The 24,129-nt window shown below is 38.6% G+C and overlaps 1 protein-coding gene across 3 annotated transcripts in view; it reads left to right on the top strand.

Annotated features, from left to right (window-relative positions):
* exoc2 (exocyst complex component 2) overlaps positions 1–24,129 on the top strand; it is a 49,111-nt gene that overhangs the window by 5,475 nt on the left and 19,507 nt on the right. For 2 of the 3 annotated variants that reach the window (XM_058072298.1, XM_058072299.1), the window contains 5 exons: positions 16,924–17,078; positions 17,590–17,766; positions 18,500–18,623; positions 19,182–19,295; positions 20,744–20,868. In XM_058072298.1, the coding sequence (XP_057928281.1) occupies positions 16,961–17,078; positions 17,590–17,766; positions 18,500–18,623; positions 19,182–19,295; positions 20,744–20,868 (658 nt within the window). In that variant the 5' untranslated portion in view covers positions 16,924–16,960. Of the gene's footprint in view, positions 1–14,295; positions 14,357–16,923; positions 17,079–17,589; positions 17,767–18,499; positions 18,624–19,181; positions 19,296–20,743; positions 20,869–24,129 lie in introns of those variants that run through there. The other variant, XM_058072297.1, reaches the window with a different exon arrangement.

Raw genomic sequence — 24,129 nt, 5'->3', positions numbered from 1 at the left:
AATTCACATTATTACACAGGGAAAACTTAAGATGGGCCAATGTACCAAAATATTCTCAACCAAATATACAATGCCCATATTTTGCAAGTGCAATCAACTTTTTCCCTCTTTTGATTGGAAAAAATTGTGTTTCATGATTGCTGGGATTATTTTTTCCTTGAATCCAGACGCAAATACAGGAAACAGTCCAAGTGAAATGTAAGCAGCAGTTTCACATTCCTCTGTTTTATTTTCAATGTAAACCAAATCAACCACTCCCCTTGCTAGCACCAAACCAACCACACTTGATGGTTTCTTTGCGTGCCCTTAAGCCACCATTTGGCACTTTGCTTTGTACTGTATGGAACATTACTGTAGGTCTGAGGAAGAAATGTCGATATTTGACACATGACTGGTTTTCTGTTTGAAAGTAGGAGGCACAGTATAGGAAACTGTACAATAACGTTCAGTAGTGTGACAACTTCCTCAAGAAGTCAATTAGTTTATAGCCTTTGTAAGGATGGTTCTTGTAAAGCACATCATAATAAAGTAAGTCATTTTATATAATGTACAGAAACATTCCTATAAGTTCCCTGGCATCCCTGCAAGAGTATTATTTTACTGTACTGGCTCGTAATGCCACACAACGTCTGATAATTATAATGTAGTGTTTTAACCTCAACCCCATACACAGGCAGTGGATTACCAATATTCATTATTAATTAACTATTTACATAATTTCCATTAGTCCAGATAACTGAATCAATACAGAACGGGAATTCACGGTATTGTAAAAATGATTAAATAAACAATCATGCTGCAGTTATATTTGGTCCTGGCAAACATATCCTTCATCACACAGGAATAAAACAATCACATGATAATATTATCATCTCATTGACCAATCCAGGACATGTTTTGGAGACTTGTATCTGGGTTACATATGATTTTGTGTAACTATGACGACAACTGAGTGTGAGTCCAGAGAAAAACATGGCTGCTAGAAAAAGTACAGCTCGGCAGCCATATACAGTGCCTCACAAAAGTGTTTGCAAATATTTTGGGATAAGACTGAGGAAATGACACTTTGATACAATGTAAAGTAATCAGTTTTCCAAAATATTGGAAAATCGAGACAGACAATTGTGGACAATGACTATGTCAGATAAGATGCAATGTGTGCCTGTTTAAAAAAAAAAAAAAAGGCAGCAGATCATTATGACACAGCCCCCACAATGTAAAGTGACCCTTTTGAAAAAGATAAACTGACCGCTGTGATGATGCACTTCATTCCCATGGGAGTGCAGTAGAGTGCTTTATGTAATTCAAAGTGTTTGTGATACGGTCAAATGAATGACATCCCCATCATTTTTTTATGTAACTGGTGTAATTCATATTACTGTAAGAGCAGTCTGACACGTAACAGACACCTCAGCAGTCATTTAGAAGCCAGATTGTGTAACAGTTGTGTTCAGGAGCAGTCTTTGTGAGTAATGTCTCCTGAGACTGTCTGTCTGTATGTTGTGTAACTGCCACATGTCCCAAGGCCTCTACCTGTGGAATCATTACTTCTATTAGTACCCCTTCTCATGCAAACCCATCAGGCCGTCGTAGAAAAGTGCAACTTTATTCACATATGTATAGGAACATGTAATTTATATGTGAACATTTTTCTAGTGGTGCCTTTTTTAAGACTCCACCCTGAAAACCAACCAATATTTTCTGTATAAATATGTCTCAAAAGTTGCACGAATGATCAAGTCTGTGTGTGTCGTGCCTTTTCTTTGGCTTTTTTGTGGGCCTTTCAAACAAAGTGCCAGCCAATGTGTAAAGGGCAGACGAATATAATATATACTAGGGATACTCTGCCATTGATTAGTATTGGTCGGTTTCCATAAAAATGTTTTTCAAAGCCAATCAGAGAAACCAATCGCTGCGTTGTGGCAACATGACAATTCATGTCATAACAACACACACATGACGTGAATGTACATGTGTGTTGTAGGGATGCCAAGAACACAGATTGCCACGAGAATCCACACTAGTCTGTAAAACCTCAATGGTTTCAGTTTGACGGCTTGACACAGGCTACCCTAATCCATGCCAGTGTGTTCGCTCACTCTAATGATAATTATCCACTGAGCTTCTCGTCTTCGGACTCCAAATGTGAATTTTTACCTCATAGACATTTTGGTTTTAAATCAAACAAGCAAGACCGTACGGCGGTCGAGTGGTTAGCACGTAGACCTCACAGCTAGGAGACCAGGGTTCAATTCCACCCTCGGCCATCTCTGTGTTGAATTTGTATGTTCTCCCCGTGCATGCGTGGGTTTTCTCCGGGCACTCCGGTTTCCTCCCACATTCCAAAAACATGCTAAGTTAATTGTCCATAGGCATGAATGTGAGTGTGAATGGTTGTTTGTCTATATGTGCCCTGTGATTGGCTGGCGACCACTCCAAGGTGTACCCTGCCTCTTGCCCGAAGACAGCTGGGATAAGCACCCCCCGTGACCCTGGTGAGGATAAGCGGTAGAAAATGAATGAATGAATGATACAGGCATCATGTAACATTTACCGTAGCAACACAAATGCAACCACTCATCTTTGACAAGGTTAAATACATTCAGTGATACATGATACATTTTTCAATTGTGTGCTTTCACTCACTCAACACAAGTGATTTAAATCAATATACAGTACATTGGGTTTTGTTTAAACTACATTGGATATTTGAAAAAAAAAAACAACTATGTTGAATATTTGGAATCAACTTTAAAAGCATGTATTAAGAAGATTGTGACATTTGTTCCCAAGAAAGGAATAGTCTTGTCATTGGTTTAGAACTGGTTTTGGTGTGTGGTAACAGACATGGAACAAGTGACTGTACACTACAATGTTTATTTAACGTCTATTGCAACAAAACAATCAACTTATTCCAGCATTTAGTGGGAGAAATACGTACCATTCTACAAGGGTGAACAAGACATACAACCACATGTAATGTAATGTCTGTGTATTTTTCTTCAGGTTCAGTAACGAGAGAATTGCAGCCCTATGTATGAATGTAAACCAGTCTGTCCTTTCAATATACAGAGTCTATTGTGGGTGGAATAAATTAAAACAGACCGTTTTGGAAATCCAAAGAAATACAGCTGGAATAGGTGCAGATTCGGGAAGATCTAGAAAAGTTTCTGTGTGGGTTTAGTCCGCAGCTCAATACAAAGTCCGCAGCTCAATACAAAGGACCATAATAGGTCCCCTTTAAGTATTAAATTCCAGAAAATTAACTTAAAACATGTGAATTCAACTTAAATTCACATGGTGTTTTTTTTTAACACAACTCCTCATTGCTCATAATAACATAATGTCAGATTTAAATGTTCTGATATTCAAGAAACCAGTGTTAGGTGAATAGATTTTCAGACATATGTGTCATCTCTTTACATTTTCAGTTCATTTGTTAATTCACACAAAGATGTAAGAGCCTGCCCAATCAGTTATTTTTCTTTCAATAAAATACACTAAATTGGACATAGTTCAGACATGGTGATTAATTATGATTAATTACTTTGAAACCTGGCTGCATGGTGTACAAGTGGTGCAGCTAGGAGTTTGGGTTCGATTCCCCTCCGTGTGCAGTTTGCATGTGTGTGGGTTTTCTCCGGGTACTCCGGTTTCCTTCCATTCCAAAAACATGCTAGGTTAATTTGAGACTCCAAATTGTCCACAGGTATGAATGTGAGTGTGAATGGTTGTTTGTCTATATGTGCCCTGGGATTGGCTGGCGACCAGTCCAGGGTGTACCCCGCCTCTCGCCCGTAGACAGCTGGGATAGGCTCCAGCATATCTGTGACCCTTGTGAGGCTAAGCGGTATAGAAAAATGAATGAATGAATGAATTACATTGAAACCCATCATATCGCCCAGCCCTAAGAAAACATGACAACGTGGTTAAAGAAAACACTCTTCCCTGTATGTTAAGTTGCTGCAAAACACCCAATATTTTTCATTAACGGGCATATCGAGTCTACACTTAAAATAAATATTTTATGTATATTATGTAGTCCTCATTTTTTTTTAATTTATGACTGTTGTTTTGCTATCAGCCTTTCCCTGACATTGACACTCTTCACATTGAACCTGCTGACATACTAAGCTACATAAGGCCAAGCATGTCGTGTTCTCTCATACTATCATTCTGTCTACGTCATTCCGAAGTTTTCCCACTCCAAAAGCCCACAGACACACCCTGAATCTCAACAATGTAAAACTCCCTGACACAAGAGCAATTCTGATGGCTCACCTGTAGAAAGAGAGAACCGTGAACTTCAGGATCTCAATCAATCACACAACAAGGGAGGGAAATCAGGGCACCAAAACATGCGTACGTCGTCGTTTAACCCACAACTATTTGCGTGACTGGTTAAACAAAGGCTGGAGGGAACACCCAAAGCTTATACGGAGCGTATCTTTAAAGCCATTTACTGTAAGCACGGGAAGGCTGGCCTTACCTGTTGTTGCTAGAAAAATGTGCAAGTGTTTATGTTGAATATCACCTAATACAGTCATGAAAGTGTTTGCATAGATTTGCATAGAACAGCTTTATTTTACTCTCATGCCACAACACATGTAATAGAGACACACAAGCTACAGTAGATGGACTTGGGTATACAAGCTTCATGTCACTCGAACATTTCTTCAATTGTTAGAGAGAACAATGCCATGCATAACAATCACAGGGATGTCTACCACCCGGATTATGTTCTCTATGTTGATGCATGCAAAGTAGAGTCCCTGAAAAACAGGCAGTAGATTAAACACTCTTACAGCGACCCTTGCAAGTAATCCTTGCACGAATGGCACCCAGAATGTTCGTCTCCCAAGACACAGGTTGGGATTAAAGCAGGGAGTTATCGACATGTGCAGCACATTCAAAAAAGCACAATTAACATAGAAAGTGATGCAAGCTGCACTTCTTTGTAAGAGTGTGGACCTGAGTGAGTGCTTCTCCATAAACAAAAGTAAGCAGCGACGGAGAGGGTGATGGGGAACTCTTAAACTCCAACCCATACACACCACGGCTACGTATGTTAAAAGGACAAAGGCTGGAAACTTGCTCTTTGTTGTCACAGCCATCATCCACCCTCCTACCTGGAAAGCATTCTTTTGTAGTTAACAATATGAACTTTGCTTTTTTTTTGTCCAAGTGCTTTGATGTGCCTCAACAAAAAAATCATACCACTATTGTGCTTTTAGTCAGTACAACGTTGCTGTTCTATGATCCAAACACCACATCTTGAAGATTCTTTTTTAAGCTCATTACATTTGAATGAAACAAAATAGTTAAAAGTCAAAAGTTAAAATATAATTTCTGTGTTTTTGTATTATGCACTCGAATTTCAAGTATTCAACTATGTGTATGTGACTAGTGACTAATTTGACAAACTGTATGATAGCAGTTCTCATTTACATCCTTTATGTTAAGATTTGAGGTACAAATACTAGCACTTTAGTTTTTTTTGATCAGGTTAAATTTCCATGGCTTCAGTACTTGTACTCATCAAGTTCATGTGGCAGTTACATGTAAGAAAATTGTTGATATGTAAGAAAAAAGTTTTCTTGCATATCTTGCAGTTGATTTATCAGTTTCCGTAAATAAATGTTTTTTTTTTTTGTAAATCTAGTCTATGAATCTTAGAATAATAGTATGGGCTAAATCAGGCAAAAAAAATTTTTTTGTATGTGTGTTATATCGCACTCATCACAACACAATATCAGTGAATGCCTGGTTTCCTGTTCTTATTTGTTATACTTCCTGTGTTGTTCTGTTCTGTTGTCGGTCACCTTTACTTTTCTTGATTTCACACACCTGTGGCTCATTTAGCTTTTGGTTATTGAGTTCAGTCATGGGCGTCGGTCCTGTTTTTGGAGCATTTGGCCTGTTTGGATCCCTTCTTTCTGTGATGCATTTCATATTAAAATCATATTTTTACCTGCACTTGGATCCTGAGGTTGTTGCAACAACAACACCATGGCTTACCATAATAGTTTATGCTATTTTATGGTCATTTGTCATTATATAAAAGGCATCACATCTGAATACAACAGTTATCATTTTAAAGAGAAACTACTAACAGTTGAAGCAAATTTTATTTGACCTTTTGGTGAACTATTCTAAATTATCTGATGAGATAATATCATCATCATCAGGGCTACACACACAATGTGTTTACGTTCATTGAATGACACACAAATAGTGTTTAGAGGACAAGACATCATTAGTATAACGACAACAAAAAGCTAAATTGTTTGTGTTTTAAAAACAAAATTTCACTTCACGTTTGTAGTTTAAAGACCAGACGCTAGGTAGATAACTCTGGCTAGCCAGTGACAGTTAGGCAAAGTATTTAAACAAAGATGCAAGAAAAGCAGAGCGGCATTAGGTTTGATAAGGGAGTGATCAAGCACGCTGGCATCAATTGGCGTAGCCTGTGGCTAGCTGTCAAACTGAAACCATAGAGGTTTTACAGTTTTGATTCTCACTGCAATACAGGACAAAGTCTTGTCTTATAATGCAATACTCCCAGCACTCTAAGAAACAAGATACCTTTTATGGAAAAGGTCATATATTATATTAAAATATTTATTCATCTTTATTAGTCTCCTCAAGGGACTTGAACTTTTAGGTGTGAGTTGTCAACAAACCTGTCAGTCAAGTCTGAGTAATTGTCAAGTAAACAATCCAATTTGTTGGTGTAATCTGATGCAAACATGGTGTGCAAACAACAGTTACTGCTATGGAGACAGGTCAACATTACTATATACAGTAAACTGTATGAGTTCCCTACTGTAGAGCAGTGAAAATTAGATATTGAAATAGTTATTGAAGCGTTTCCAGTGTTATAAGTGAAATAAGAAGACGTCACACAGATTGGATCGGAATGGCCGATACCTGCCTGTATTAACAATTTAACATAACATTGTAATGCACAGAAAAAGATAAATAAACATCAGGTCAATTGGGGTCAGCTCGGCGGAAAACTCCCGGTACCAATGGCTGCTCATCGAAGACCTTCTTGACACACACAGAGATGTGCAAGCGTTACATATGAATGATGCAAAAATACTGGAAGAGGCAGACACACAATAGATGCATTTTTCTCACTCACACAAGCTTAACTTTCTAAACATTTCTATTTTCAAATAAAATTAAACCATTTAACCATTAAGAACAAGCAAAACTTCAATGATCAATGTTCATTATGCAAGACGGTATTCTAGCCAATGGTGTCAGCATCCGATCTATAGTCGAGATCTGTGATCAAGAGGTGCCAAAATAGTCCAAAACTCCTACCAAGTTCTGCTTAACCACGTGCACAATTCTGTTTACCATTAAACTAGTAGTAATAATATGTATAACGAAGGTCGTCAACCTGATTACAATGAAGTCAGAAGTTGCTTTTAACACATCTAACAGAACGTAAAAAGGCCACACACATTCAAAGAACAGATTGCTTGGATGAACATTCATATTGGGAATGTATTGTAAAAGAAAACACCATAGGAAAGGGAGTTGGGGAAGAACTGATAAAGAGAAAAAACTTTGATAAAGTCTGTTCAGATTTATACTAAAAAAGAGGGGGTGTAGCCATAACAGAAATGGGCAAAAAAAGAGTCAGATGAAAGTAAGAGATTACGTGTAATTGAGTTAACAGATTGTGCAGCATGGGTCTTTATTTATCAGGTAGAAAAGTGAGCTCCTCCATCTGTTCGCGCCTCCTCAGCTTTGTGAGGAGAGCAGGATGTCTTTCATCCAGTTCGTCGGAGGGATCAAAGCTAAAATGCTACTCAGCTGAAACTGACCTCAATTTGCACTGCTGTTCACTCCATAGGTTTCCTTCCCCTCCCTCCGTCTCCCCCCCCTACACCAATGTCGGCCATTGAACACCACCTTCCTGTATTCCACACTACCTAATCAGCAGAGGAAATAGCTTATCATCTCAAAACCATTAATTGTGCTATATTTAAACAGCACGTTAATACCATGGAATAAACGTATGCCACAATATCACATTAATCATTCAGAATAATACAGATGGGTATTATTCGCACACAAAGGAAAATGATGGGGGCAATACCACACACCAAGTGGAACACCTTGAATTCATTTTGTTCATAATGTCAAAGGTCTGTGATGTTACTTATGTCATGCATTGTAACTTTCCATTACTTTATATAATTAAAGTTGAGTTTTAAGTACCTATAAGTATGTTTTGTTGGGAGTTTTTTTTATGTTGTTTTACTTTTCTTCAGGAGCAAATAGGGTCTACAAATATATGTAAATTGGATTCTATACTACTATGTATTTTAATATGACATACCAATGTATTTCAGTTATTTGTGAATGTCATTGGTTTTAGTCATTTTTACTGTATAATATGTGACGTAAGAAAATATCCAAGATTTTTATAACTGAAATATAATCTCAGGCAGTTTTTGATTTAAATGACAATGTTTCAGTTTTAGACCATTTAAGTCAAGAAAGTTTTGTTTCTCTTGCTTTCCAAAATGTGAGAAATATGAGTAAAGTTTGTCATGGCTGTCAGTTCACAAAATAATAATCTTGGGCGCCCCCTTCTGGGTTGTATGAACTCTGAAAGCAATTCTGTTAGAAAAGCTAAATGTGTTAAGATCCAGTACATGTCTTACAAGAAGAAAAATATAATTAACAGTTTTTGTTCGTGCCCTGTCATTTTTCCATCCCAGGTGTCCCTAATACCTACATTTTGTTCAATATATTTAAAATCTGTCAAATGAGTATTGCCACAGTGGAGTCCAAAGTTCTGAGGCCATTTGCAGTTAATTTTTGGCCTACGGCAAAAAAGCAAAACAAAACATTAATTGCTGTCTGCATCACAACATTCATAATAGAGGATGATTATGAAGAAATCGTTGTTCGTTATGTTAAAAAAAACGGTAGGCCTTAGGATATTCAAAAATCCATCCATCCATCCGTTTTCAATGCTGCATGTCCTCATAGGGCAGGGGTCGGGAACCTTTTTGGCTAGGAGAGCCATGAAGGCTCTCTGTATCTGTGAGAGCCATATACATTTTTTTAAACATTGAATGCAATCAAATGTGTGCATTTTTATGTAAGACCAACAGTTTTAGATATAATGGGCTCTAATTACGTAGACCAGGCACACTACCCCACGCCAATGGGGTGTGGCCAGCACACTTTCGTGAGCAGCGCAGTGTCTAATAATAAATCAAATACTTGTTGCCATTAATACAACTTCTGCTGCTGCATGGTTTTGCACCATACTCCGTACATGTATTTCATTCTTTTGGCCATCTTCGTCAGAAGGCTTGGTTCTGCAGCTTTAGCTAGGTGACTATTTGACTAAAGGAGGAAAGTTTATATTTACATGTTGACATCTCAATGACCGAGGTAGACTACCGCATTACCCAGTAATAATCGAGTTTTGGTGTTTGACCTGGAAAATATCATCAGGAAAGATAGATATGGTTGGCCGTATTGCAGTAGAAAATAAATGGACGGATTAAAATGCATAAGAAAGTTGTTGATTTTGAATATTATTTTTAACAGTCATTTCCGTGATGTTGACTTTAAAATGTTAGCAAAAATACATTTTTATTGTGGTAAGAAACGCTTGAGAGCCAGATACAGTCAACAAAAGAGCCCTACCTGGCTCCCGAGCCATAGATTCCCTACCTCTGTCATAGGGCGTGGGTTTTCTCCGGGTAATCATCCACGTTAATGCAGGTTCATTGGTGACTCTAAATTGACTCTAAATGAATGTGAGTGTGAATGGTTGTTTGTCTATATGTGCCCAGTGATTGGCTGGCGACTAGTCCAGGGTGTACCCTGCCTCTCGTCCGAAGGCAGCTGGGATAGGCTCCAGCACGCCTGTGACCTCGGTGAGGATAAGCAGTAGAAAATGAATGAATGAATGACTCGGAGAAACATGACGATTAGCCTACTATGTACTGTAACATTGTAACATCTGATGTTCTGAATTGTGGTGTTTGTGAATGCACCTTGATGTGAATGTTATTGGTGGGCAAAGAGAAAGTTTTGTTGTGCGTGAGGAAGAGACGTGATCTACATACTGTATTGTTTCAACTCAATCTGAAAGCTTTAGTTTGCGCGCCATCGTTCAACACTTGTATATTTCTCCATAGGGAAAGCATTAAAAAACATTTTAACCAACATAATTGGTGACTGTAGCAGATTTATATGCGTCATCAGTGCACACACACACAGATGCTTCTTTGATGTTGCAAACATGATAGGACATAATAATCCCCCAATAATCCAAGCGCAAAAAATAGTATTTAGTATGGTCAGATTTTTCAAAAATGTCACATTGGCTTTGACAAATAGATAAGTAAGCAAGCGACCTCCATCCCTTTATCCCGATTCCCCATGTGCAGTGCATATTTGTGGAAATCATTCTGGTTCAGCTATATTTTGCCACCCTTGTGGATACTTCACAGGCTTTTCCCACAGTGAAGAGGGTCTGTGCCTCTTGATACACAGTAGCCCGTTGTCTGGCCAGGAAGGGAGGAAAGGAATGGTGTTATGAGAGGCCATAGAACTTGCTATCTTAACCAGGGTGGTAAAAGCCTGAACATACTGTATTTCGAAAAACACCCATTTCTATCCTTTCACTTCCATTCCTTTTTCAGAGAAGAGTTCTCTGTCCTGTCACAATAGTATCGACAAGCATGTCACCAAAATTAAACAACTTATACTTATTACGAAAATTACTTAATTAAGCTGATCTGTAAGTTACAAACTCCTGCCACAATTCAGTTACAGAAAATGAACTTTGGTTTTTATGTTTTTAAAAGAAGTGTTCTTTAAAAAAAAAAAAAAAGTCTTCTCTCACGTATATTTTTTTCTGTCCTGTTTTTAATCACTATTTCATTAATGAGACTTGTGATATAATGAGGAACCTGACTTCAAGGTAGAGAGTTCTGAGCAGGCAAACACATGCACATTGTGAAATAATGACAAGTGACAAACACATTTTATTAAGCGGTTTATTAATAACTTGACACATTATAACAGCCAGTCAGTGTGTTTATTTTCCATGGTGACGATAGTTTACTGAGCAGAGGTTCCCAAAGTGTGGGGTGAACTACTGTTGGGTGGCGCAAGGCTGCCAAAGCCATGAATTTATTTTTCAGCAGCTGTGCTGGAGGCTAACACAAATGCCAAGTAGGATATGAAAGCAGGTTACGAACAGAGCCGGCATAAATGAACAGTTTAATATGTATGTTTTCATTTGCTTGGAAAGATTGCGGGGTGAATGTAAGGGATGACGCACAGTGGAGGTATGTGCAAAAATGTTACTGGGAATTGCACTTTTTGCTGCACTCATTATAATGCCAGAAATGGAGAAGAAAATGGTGTATCTCCGGAAGCAAAGTCATAGAGAGTCATGTGTGCCAGTGTTAGAAAGGTGGGGCTCGCTTTTGTTCCAAGTTGATAGCACCTGATAATTTTTTCTCATACAGCATTCTGATTGGATAAGAGTTTTTCATTATTTATTCCCAAACAGTAGGTCCTATCGATGTTGAACCAAGTTCTATCCTTCCAAAAGCTACTACCAGCTTTCCAGTAGTACCAACCACGACTCTCTACGACTTTTTCTAAATTCATCCCACTTTCTGATGTCCCAGAATGTCATGGGTGTTATCGTTGGAAAGCTTGTGGTCACTTCTGAAGGGGTAAATCTTTCAGGTTTCAAGTTGATAGCAGCTATTGTTCTCAAAATATATTTTTTTCTAATGTCACATTCTGATTGAAGTGTTTTCCGAATGCTGCATGATTGGAAATGGAGAGTCAAGACTAGGTGAAGCAGACCCACCAGAGATGAACATCTAATTTCTGCTGAAAACCTTCCACCAAGGCTCCATAGAAAGTGTACTGACTTAGTCCATCCTGGCTGGTTTGGGAACCCAAACCTAAGCAGACAGGACTGTTCTCCAGAAGGTAGTTAACATGGCTCAGAAAATCACCTATTGAAAATCATCGGTCAGTATAGAACTAGACCTGTCCTATCTAGTCTGACTGGTGTGTGTCTCACCTAGTCTTTGAGCATGAACTGATGAAGCCTCACGCAGTGTTCACATGAGTCAGCAGGTGCAATGTTGGGGTCTCTCCACTGATGTAAAATCGCAAATGTAAAATACAAGATAACAGCTGAGCTTGACTAATATTGTATAATATATAATTAAATATTAAAAATCACAGATATATAGTTATTATACTAGCTAAAGGACAAAAAGCTGAGACCTGCCCAGGTTATTGTAATGTCAACATTCAGCATATGATCTCACCGTAATGATCTTTGACACTGAGGGATTCTACTTGTTTGATGTCCTGCAGTAGAAATGCCCTGTGCAGGAAGGAAGCGCTCACCCACTGGTCGCCTGTTCCATCTTCAGGAGCTCCAAGGGAGGGAGGGAGTGTTTCAGTGCAATATTTACAGTGACCTTTTCCTCTTACTGGCTAGGGGCCCATGGGAAAAAAATTGGAGAAGACAAACAATGAACAATAGGGTTCAGGGATGAGCAATGATGCCAGCGTAGCATGTTCCATTACAGTATGTAGATGACAGATCACCGGGGGTCATTGAAAGCATCAAGACACCATCGAGCACCTTGGACACCTGTTCCTAAAAGTTGGACGAACTATTTAAACACTAAATGTAATAATTTGTTTTGCAATAAAATGTGAATAATTTGGTGTAACTAAAAAAAAAACTAAAAACTACTACTGAAAAAAATGTAACTGATATACCACAAACCAAGTGGCCCACAAAACACATTTCTGATGTTTTTTTCTAAAATTCTTTTTTCTAAAACTGATGAAAGGTCCTAACTGGTCTGATAGCACCTTTTTTCAGGAAGTTTTAAAATTGCATTGGTTTTTAAAATACCCACTGCGTTCCCACCAAAGTCCATTAATTCATTCACCATCCATCCATCCATCCATCCATTTTTCTCCAATTATGGGAGTCCATGTTCCATGCAGGCCAGCTGTGAGACATAATCCCTCCAGCGTGTCTATAGGTCCAGACCGTGGCCTTCTCCTGGCTGGGCATGCCCAGAAAACTAGAGAAGCATCCGTAGTCATCTGGACTAGATGCCCCTGCCACCTACACCTTTTAATGTGAAGGAGCAGCGTGTGTACTCCTAAGCCCCTCCTGGATGACTGAGCTCCTCACCCTATCTCTTAGGGTGAGTATGGACAGTGGACAAAACTCATTTCTCGTTCATCATCTCGTTTTTCGATCATGATCCAAAGTTCATGGTGAGGGTGAGAATATAGATCACCCGGTAAATTGACGGTCTGGTACAACAACCAAATTGCTGCAGATGCCACAACGTCTCCTTCAAAACCTACAAGTTTTTTTTACAGAATAGGGACTTGTGGGTAAACTTCTCTGTTAACTTCTTCACTGACCCACCCTGCTGCTACAAGCTAAATTAAAAAAGGGAATCCGGTAATGTGTCATTAATTGTGCAATGGTTCCTCTAACTGCATTTGTATAAAACCATTGAATCACCTAATGAAAACAAGCAGTATAGAAAATGGATGGATGGGTGCACCACTGAGACTTTGATGCAAATATCCAAGCTTCATCACTGTAAGCGGTTGTTTATGTAAACAAATTGTATCTGATGAGCATCAACATGTGTGCAAACTCCAAAGTCACAGTTGCATCCTTCAATTATCAGAATAGCCAGTCTAATTGAACAGTGGGCTTCCCAAGGGTGTGGGCCTTGCCTTATCAAAATTTTGTGCCCTGCACAATTTGTTGAGATAAATGTAATTGTATCAGTGTTGTTGTGTGCCTGGGTGGTCTCTGATGCATTTCTAATGATGCTGCGCCTTTCCCAGAACATGTGGAAATACCTCAATGATCCACCGTGAAAAGAGAACTGAGGAAAGAGGCAAAGCAACTTAAGTTTGATCATCAAACAGTCTGCTTTTTACAGCAGAGATGACATGATGATTGGTATATAGCCACATTTATTTTAAACTTCATTCAAACATTGATTGAACAGGATTTTGATGATGACAGATGACAGTGTAAAATGAAAATTAGCCATTTTTGTCAATTCTCTGACAATTTGACAAAAAAAAACATAATTTGCACATTAGGCTGTGGAATTTTACTTCAAGAGGACTACAAGAATAATAATATTGACAAATATGACGTGTGAAGCAAAAAAAACTAAACAAAAACAATTATTTTGAAAGGCTCATACAAGAGCGGATATCCGGCAATGAACCCAGAAAACCGGAAGCGATCTCAACATCTCGGCTGGGTTGCAGAGTAAGTTACTTTTTATTGTACTATATTACCGTATCCCTTCAAATACGATTGAATAATGTCGTGTGTCAGATTATATATTTAGTAGCATTTGTGGTTGGATAAGAAGCAAAAACACAAATAGCAGAATACAATTCAACCACTAGCCAATTAGCTTTAGCTGTCAGAGCTCTGTCAACATCTCAAATGTTGCTTCATTCTAAAACCATCTACCACATATACTGTATTTGTTATTATTATATCTTCTTGTTGATACTGGTCCGGGTACTGGGTTACATATATTCATGTCCTTTTCATGGACACAGATTTTCACACAGATGTTCATTGGCGAGGACAACGGCGGTTCACAAAGATTATTTACTAGCAGTGATTATTTATTGGCACTAAGATCGGTTTTGCTTAGGATTTTCCCCCACACTTGTCAATATGGCTAATCTATTGTACCTATTTTAATATGGAACAGACCTAAGGGAAGCTGACGTCCATTCTCTTGCAATTCTGCTCCGTAAATAGGTATTTTTATGTGGTATATCATATGAGTTGTTTACCATATTTAAATATGAAGAAAAATAACATGTGACTACACTGTACATGTTTAGTAGGAATAATGCTTTTACTGCTGGGATGCTCAGGTGCATAATGTTATCAAAGTCACGTGATCACACATCGAACCTTGCTATATTACGCTTAGCTACCACTACATTGTGAATAAAACTATATACACATAAAGAAGTAAATGGGTTACTTTTTCTTATGCCAACTGTTGATGACTATTGTTCACTGTTTGAGTAATGTCACTTCATCAAAGCCTTTACACTACAAAATAAGTCATGAAAAACGATGTATGTTTTGTGTTGATATCGGAGTAATAGCAGTATCATAACAGAAGGGAAAAAGCTAAATATATTTGTGGCGTTGACTGGAAAGTATTGGGGATTGTTTGCCATTTCATGGAAATAGGAGATATGTTTTTTGTTTTTTCAATAAAACTCGGTTGTTTATGTTAATGTTTTCTTTCTAGGTGATTTTTAATGATCAACACCACCTTCAATTTTAGGGAAGGAGCTCATCAATTATATCAACTGATTGCTTTGGCCCTCCATTGACATGTGGTGTAGAGCAAGGGGTTTTCAAGGTCTGAACAGTGTGCATTGCAGCCATTTACTGGTCTTTGTCGCTATCTAGTGGGCTTAAGGCATAACTACAGTTTTCAATGGCGTTTTCTGTTATTCTGCACACCAATGCCGCCCCATCTCGCACCTCCCCTGGCGTTCTCTGACACCCCTCTGAAAATCCCTGGTTTATACAGTTGAAATTCTTTCATACTCAAATATTTTTAGAGCTGTTCCCCTGTTGACTCAGTCACTGTGCCTCAGTTTTTCTTTTTTTTTTTCTTTTTTTTTTTACATTAATTAGTGTTGTGGAAGCGCTGAGAAAAATGTGATTAGGAAAATAGTTAAAATAGAATCGTCATTGCCCTTAATGTTTTACTCTTAAGATCCCTTTTGTCTTGGATTTTCTGTACAGTGTCCATGTTGTTTCAAGTAGTATTCCATTGACAGTTAATCTTTGAAATGCCTAGGGTTGCACTTTCTATAACCTTGGTTTGTTTGCTAAGTAGTTATAGATGGGCCATGACATGACGTGAAACATTTTCTTTGCTTTCTGTGTGACTTGGTCTGTGTGTGTGTGTGCATGTTTGTCTGATCGTGCGCACCCCGGTGTTATGGAGAGGGGTCTGGGCAGTGTTCCCGTGTTCATGCACAGCCCCCAGAGTAAAGTAAACAGCGCTTTTCTCATCCCAGCCGTCGGCAGGCTCTCCTTAGGCCTGTGCCGGAGACCACACACCCAGACCACACGCACACACACACACTCCCACACACACAAAGTTATGTATACACACTGCCCAGAGACCCTCTTTAGATTCATCCACGCACTGCCTAACATACTGCCTAATACGCAGACCACACAACATTAGTTATGGCCCTTTGCACGCAATCTAGCTGATCTGTCATTATGGCCATTGTGTGTTTGCGTAATGATTGTGCCCCCACCTTTTCTCAGAAATGCTGCGCAGAAACACACGACAACAAATACAATAGTGCAGTGTTATATTCCTTATAACACTGTCGGTTTGCCTTAGTTTTCAACTGCACACACAGGCTACTAATTTGAAACGGAGAGGCTTTTCTTTTGCTGTGTTTTGGTCTGCAATACAATGCAATGCAACTGATGTCACACGGAAATGTGTAAATAATTATCTAAAGAAAGGCACATAACGTAAAGAAGTCAATAAGGAAATTAATTCAATACAAGGCTTGTTACTGAGCACATCTGCACATATGACCACATGAGATTATGCACAAAGCTAAAATGGACAGCAGCACTGAGCTACCATTATTAAACCTCTTTATGGATCACCAACAATACATAATTGACTGTTTTGTTAATTGTTTTTCAACCTTAAAATAAGATTAAATGCATCTTGAATATTGTGAAATTATTTTAAATTCATTTAAAATATGTTTGTTTATGTTTCTTACATGTGCCCCTCTGCTGTCATTTTTCAGCTTTTAATCATCCCCAGTATAACTGCCGCAGACCACCATGTCTCGTGCCCGTCCACCCCCACTCGTCACCGGCATCTCACCCAAGGAGGGTGCAGCCTGGACTAAAGTCACTATTCGTGGTGAAAACCTGGGCACTGGTTCAGCTGATCTCATTGGTAATATACTGTATATACCGTTCTGGTCAGAAGTTTACATACACTCGTCATGGGAATGAATGTCATGCCAATTTATTTCTCGAATTTCTCAAAATTCTATTAGTAATTTTATGATTGTGATTAGTAATAGTAAGTATTCGTATAATTGGTAATTAGTAATACTATTTACTGTTTTATATCAATTATATTATTGTGATTAAAGAAAAAAAAAGGTAACACACTGAAGCAGGGAAATATTGTCTCATAATCTGGCATTAAACAACATATGAGAATGAGAATTAATAGGTAAATAAAGTGAAATGAACAAGTAAATGAATTGTGGAGGTCTTTTTCATGGCAGATGTTGGTGTTATACACTTTTTTGGAAGTCCGTTTTTAAGTATAACATATATAAAATGCAAACACAATAAATGTAGTCTAAAATGTATTCTAAAAAAGTGTGTATACTTATTTTTAATGTGTATCAAAACTTCAACCCTTTCACCTTTCTTCTCGCTTTTGTTTCTTTTAGGTCTGTCAATCTGTGGCCATAATTGCCTGCTTACAGCAGAGTGGATGTCAGCCAGCAAAATAGTGTGTCGCGTAGGCCCAGCAAAGGACGACAGGGGAGAAATCATTGTCACAACCAAGTCTGGGGGTCTAGGGACCTCCACTGTTTCATTCAAACTGCTCAAACCAGAAAGGATTGGTAAGTAACTCAGCGTGGCTTCCTCTCTGAGTAAAATAATCTATTTAAACTGCTGCTAATGATTGTGTGTATATATACTGTGTATGCGTATATGTGTGAATTTATATTTGTGGAAAATTTCAATAGGCCAGCCAATGCAGTATTATCAGTTTAAAACTGTTGTAACTCACTAAAAAGCAGTGTAAAACTTTCTCAATACATTAGAGCAGCACTTGCTCCCATCTCAATATTTTAGTAAATGGGGATTAAAAGCAATTGTGGATCTCCACAAACTGAATGCAATGTCCGATATTGCACCCTCCTCAGTGGGTATCAGTTACGTTGTTTTTACTCAATGCCTCTCATAGTAAACATCCAAACAAACCATGGCAACTCCTGGTGGAGCTAAAAAGCCAATATGATAAAACAAAAAACGGAATTGCTCCTGGGGAAGGTCCTCATTGGAAAAAAAACAAATAAAAAAAAATCCAAATTGTGTTGATACATAACATAAATAAAATAAATATACAAAACTGAAGCAGTATTTAATATGGTTCTACTGAAAAAATAAAAACAGATTTCTTCGTCATATTTACTGTGATATGAATTGTGATGTAGATCCTCTTATTCTTAAACTCCTAAACAGAGCCTGATGTTGACTTTAGATACATACTTTAATAACCTGGGTATTGCATTCTTTTCTTCTCATCATTCGCTGTCTTTTTTGAGCTCATTGGCTTGCTTTGTCCTCTAGGTATCTTAGACCAGTCAGCTGTGTGGGTTGATGAACTGAACTACTACGACAGGACTGACCGCAACAAAGGCATCTCACCTCTCTCCCTCCGACCCAACAATCCATTGGGTATCGAGATAGACAAGTATGAAGCACGAGCTAACAAATGCACACATGCATGATAAGTCTTATCGCCATAAGAACACTCCTTGTTCTATCATAGTTTGCATCCTAAAAGAGAGAGGTCTCCACATATAAAGCTTATAAAATATGTTTCCAATGTGGCAATAGCTGTTAATGAACTTAAGAGATCAGCATTGACTTTTTTTTAGAAAAATGTAAAGCAGAAACACCCTTAGTTGATATAGTAGTACATCATCTTTAAGCCAGCTGCATCCCCGCTTCCCTCTATAAGCCAAGCCAAGGTAGAAAACCTTTAGTGATCACACATCCAAATATTGTTTTCTACACTTAATGTTTTGTACATGCCTGATTGTGACTGCACAGTGTGAGTGGTTAGTTGGTTAGAAATTATTTCTGTAGGCTTCGAGTCATTAGTGAAGATCAAGCTTTCCTAATTAAGCCCTGATTCGTTTATGAGCAACCAGGCATCACAATCTTAGCTGTAGCTTCCAACGCCAAACTTTTATTTCCCCACTCTTTTACTATTCTGCTGTAAATGGGTTTGTCTTTGTTTCCATAGAGGAAATTTCCCACTGAAAGACATTGAGATGACATTTCCAGGGATGAGTGGAGACTTCACCAGTGAGAACTTCTCTGCCACGTGGTATCTTATCGAAAATCATGCAGGCACTGGGTATGTCTTTTGCTGTACTAAAATTTTATTCCAGAACCACCAAGAGTAAAACTTTATGACCTACATTTGGGCTCTGGGATTTTTCAATGTTCCTGAGTATAGCGAATTAATTAACACTATCTAGCAATTTAAAAAAATCATCATCAGTTCAGAAATGTGGAAAGACTTTAGGGGTGCATGATAATTATTGCGACCATGTCCCGAAAAGAGCTGTGTGAATGCACAGTAATAGTGAAATAAAAGTCAGTCAATATCCCAATATGTTCCAGGAAAAAAACAATTATGAGTTATTTTGGACTCTCCTGCTTTCCTCTGTCCTGCCTGTCCTTTCCGTAACCCAGACCCCGGAATCCTGTATGACCAGGCACTTTATTTGGACTTTGCTGCCTGAATGTTTCTTCCTGCAAAGGAAGCTTCACTCTAGACACTCAACACACAGTCACATATACTCTCTGTATAGGACACGATTGTATGTGATTGTCTCTGTGAGTCAACAATGATGTTTATATCTGACTACATGAAGTAAAATTATTTAGTTCTCTGTAAAGTTTGGCAGCCCTTATAGTAATCTAATATTTATGTAATGCTATTGTCATTTATCGATGTACATTGAAACCGCAGTTTCCCTATGTTCTCATACGCTATTTCGGTTACATACCTATAATTACATATCACAAAGCTTAGTTCACACTCTCCTATGGCAACCTACAAGGCTTGTTCAGTTGCTAGACTCAAATGGGAATGTTACACAAACTAGTCCATGTGCTACATTATTCCTCAGACTTGAGAACCCAAACAAAGAATCCCAAACTTTGGTGACTGAGTATTGCAGTGTTATTAATATACTGTGTAGGTACATCTGTGTTCGTAACATGTCTTTATTACAAATAACTTTATCCCGCACCAATTACAGTTCCATTGAGGCCAACACCAGGAACACTGGGGAAAAATGGAAGGCAAAAAAACATGCAATTTCAACAACTTATTTTAAAATAAATAATTATTCATACTTGTGTTCCTAAAAGTTTAACGTCTGCTCTATGGTCAGATAACTGCGGTTTAAAGACATACATACTGGCATTAGCTCATTTAGCTAAAATGTAAAATTAACTCTTTCTTAAAGGATGTTACCCATGTTACAAAGGTAAAATCATAATAAGTAATTAATTGCAAAGTTACAGCATATTGTAGGATTACACCCAATTGGACACGGTATATTTTTCATGCTTGACTTGTTTATTGTTAACAACAATAAACAAGTTTGAGGAGACTGCAATCAGAATCTAATAAATTATTAGTTGAATTCTGATTACAAACAAGTGAATGAATGACTAAATGACTCATTTATGTAAAGGTTACTATTATTAAATAAGTGCAGTATAACCATTTACCGCTTAAGCGTCAACGACATGGACATGTGACAATTAAAGTATTTTTTTTATCCCTAGTTTTGAGCAGTTGAAGATTGCTGCCAGCAATCTGAAAAAGCAGGCCACCAAGAAGAATGAGGGGAGTCTGGCCTATGTGAAGGGAGGACTCAGTACGTTCTTTGAGGCCCAGGACGCTCTGGCAGGTGAGAACGATTAAGACATTTTGATGCAAAGTTGGATCGCTCTCAATGGGCAGCCATTTATAGAGTTCATACTTTCAACCCATTGACTCTTTTCTGCATTAAAATACTTAACTTGTGGTCTCCCCACAACCACTTTCAGTTCAAGAGTCGTTTGTTCAAAGAGACTCACACAACTGCTAATGCTGTTCACAGTACAACTCTGATACTATTAATTTAATATTAATGTGCCTGAACAACATTGGCCTTGAGATGCCACTTGGCTTTCAAGCGAGCGCCAACTGCCTGCCACTCTGGTACCTGAAGGCAATTGTTAAGCTTGTCATTCATGTGTTTTGATTGTTTACTGTCTTCTCCCGTTGTAGCCACTCAGTTACTTCCTTAGACTATTTATATGTACACTTTCTGCCCCATTGTCATTATTATTATTACTTTCCGCATACTTGTCCCCTGTTTGGGAGAAATGCAATGTTTTCATTGTTAGTGGCTGGATCCAAATAAACATAGCAGCGCACCACAATGCAAGCCACAGTATTAGCATTGATAATGCTGATAACAGACCCAATTTGACCAATGGGAACAATGCGCAGTCATTCTTACATTGAGACAGAGTGTGCCTACTGTGTGCCCACTGCCTAAAAGGGAAATATACACAGATGCGATTATTGATTCTCTTGGGGCCTTAGGCAAAAATTCATGACTGCTCTACAGTAATACTACACTCCACTATGCTGTCCTACACTATTTTAACATCAGAACGGGTTTGGTTTTGTCTACTGTCAAAAGCAAGAAAACTGTTAAATCCTTTGTCTAAATGTTTTGTTTGAAGATAGTTGTGAAATTTTCAGGAATGAAGAGTGTGAACTTTATAATTCATTTTAGGGATGAGCTGTACAGTTGTTATAAACAAGTATCTGTTACAAATGATGCATTTTTGACAAGTACGAACATCTCGTCATTATCTAAAATCGGGTATTCACTCTTGGAACGCAGTGTATTTCACAAGACAGTTGTATACGGCTTGTGTCACTGATGGTGTTTGTTTGCTTGTAATTTGGCTGGCCGCACAGTGGTTGAGTGGTTGGCATGTAGGCCACACAGTCAGGAGATCGGGAAGACCTAGTTCGAATCTGTGGAGTTTGCATGTTCTCCCCTTGCGTATCTGGGTTTTCTCCAGGTACTCCGGTTTCCTCCCACAAAAACATGCTAGGTTAATTGGTGACTCCAAATTGTCCATAGGTATGAATGTGAGTGTGAATGGTTGTTGGCTATATGTGCCCTGTGATTGGCTGGCGACCAGTCCAGGGTGTACCCTGCCTCTCACCCAAAGACAGCTGGGATAGGCTCCAGCACGACCCTGTGACCCTAGTGAGGATAAGCGGCATTGAAGATGGATGGATGGAATAATAAAGTCTTACGGATCACTTACACACATGCACAGTACACATACAGCTCGTCAGGAGTCTCTGTGACCTGATTAAGGACATAAGCAAGAATCTGGGATGGCTCTAATGTTTCATTGGTCCTAAGAAGTACCCTTAACTGCCCTGCAAAGTGCTTGGTGGAAAGACATTAAGTTTGCCCTACACAGTGCATGCGTCAATATAACCATATAATTGATAAACATACAATTATCAATTCACTGGGTAAGTCCTGAAGATCCCTGGGCTATCACAATTGATGACTTGATGACCCCTGATGTACACACACAATTGGAGCAAATTTCATTGACATGCACTTTATTGGCTTTAATTTGCCAAGCACTGTACAAACTTACTGAGTGTATGTGGTCATTTTTTTTTTTTGAACCCCTTCTGTTCTCCGGACGCCTCTAAGTTATGTGGTTGCAACTCAGCACTTTAAGAATCACCTTACTTTTAAAATTGAGTTGTTGTTGTTGAATATTTACTTAAAAATATATACTCTATATACTCTGTTTACTAAACTGTGCATGACAGAGACAGAGCAGCTGGCTTAATGACTGACAGCCTGTCCAGCTTTTTTGTTTGTGAAATATTGAAATTTGAGGTTTTTCATTGTTGTGTCAAAAGGAAGTCTCCCAGCGATGCAGGAAGCCGAATGGCTACCGTGTTCCAAAAATGCTAGATTCCCAAGCCAATTCCCCAAGCTCCCACCCCGACAGTAGTCAAAACATCTCCAGCTTTAGAAACCATGGACGCTGTATTTTTATTCATATTCATTTTTGTTCTCAATAGTTCCAGGAAGTTGCTGAGGGACTGTTGCTCCTCCTCAATTCCTGGCCGACTATCCGGAGCTTGGTCTGATGTTTAGGTTAGTTGTGACATCATCAGCCCTTTAGTGTGACACACAGTGGACACACAGCTGGCAACAGGGCAAAGGTGAAGTGTGAGGCAGACCTGCTTTCTTTGTGTGGGTTTTGTTGTTTTCCTGTGTCTTCAGTGAGCAGGAGAGAAAAGTTGGTCTCTTCTTGCAGCTGTATGTGCGTACAATTGTTTGGAAAGTTTTAGAATGTGTCTGGTGAAATGTTTGTCAGTTCATCCAGAAAAGCCTTTGTCAGACACAAATATTGAATGAGAAGCATTGGTTGGCACTCAGGTTCATCCGAAATCAGGGTTGGCAACCCGCAGCCTCGGACCCTCATGTGGCTTTGTTGTGGCTCCCTTCACAATACCCGAATATATGTTTGTTTAACACCTGAGTGGGGAAAATGCACATTTTTGAAAAGAGTTAAATATCCTATATTCTGAAAGAATGTGAATGCATGTGATTGGATGAGTGCAAGGAAGGGAGGGGGAGCTGGTGTTTGCCTGCCTGTGTTCATGGAGACGTAACAAAGATGTCTTTCCTTCCCAGTAAGCTAACCATTATATACAATATATAAAAGTAAAGTAAAGCAAAATGTGATATAGATGTGATTTATTTTTTTCTATAAATTGTGTCTTCTGCAATGTGCAGTGGGCCAATAAATAGGGTATGATCCATGTGTCGCAAATGGCTACTGTGCCGCACTTTGGACACCACTGGTGTCAGCAGACCTTTTTCATTTGTGTTATAAGACACAAATGTGCAACATCATCACATGTTTTTAAACCTTATATCACAACAGAAGGATTGGTTTCATTTTGTGCCACATACACACGCTATGGAAAAAAACTTCCCGATGGTTCCTGGGCTGCATGTAAGTTTAATTGCAAAGTAATTTTAAAGATAATGTGCATGGACGAGAACGATTGGCCAAGCAAACTGGAAATGACAAGAGCATCTATCGCCATATGGCACGTC

This window comes from Doryrhamphus excisus, chromosome 5 (genome assembly GCF_030265055.1).
Source record: "Doryrhamphus excisus isolate RoL2022-K1 chromosome 5, RoL_Dexc_1.0, whole genome shotgun sequence".
NCBI classification, from domain to species: domain Eukaryota; kingdom Metazoa; phylum Chordata; class Actinopteri; order Syngnathiformes; family Syngnathidae; genus Doryrhamphus; species Doryrhamphus excisus.
This window is presented reverse-complemented; position numbering and strand designations above follow the sequence as displayed.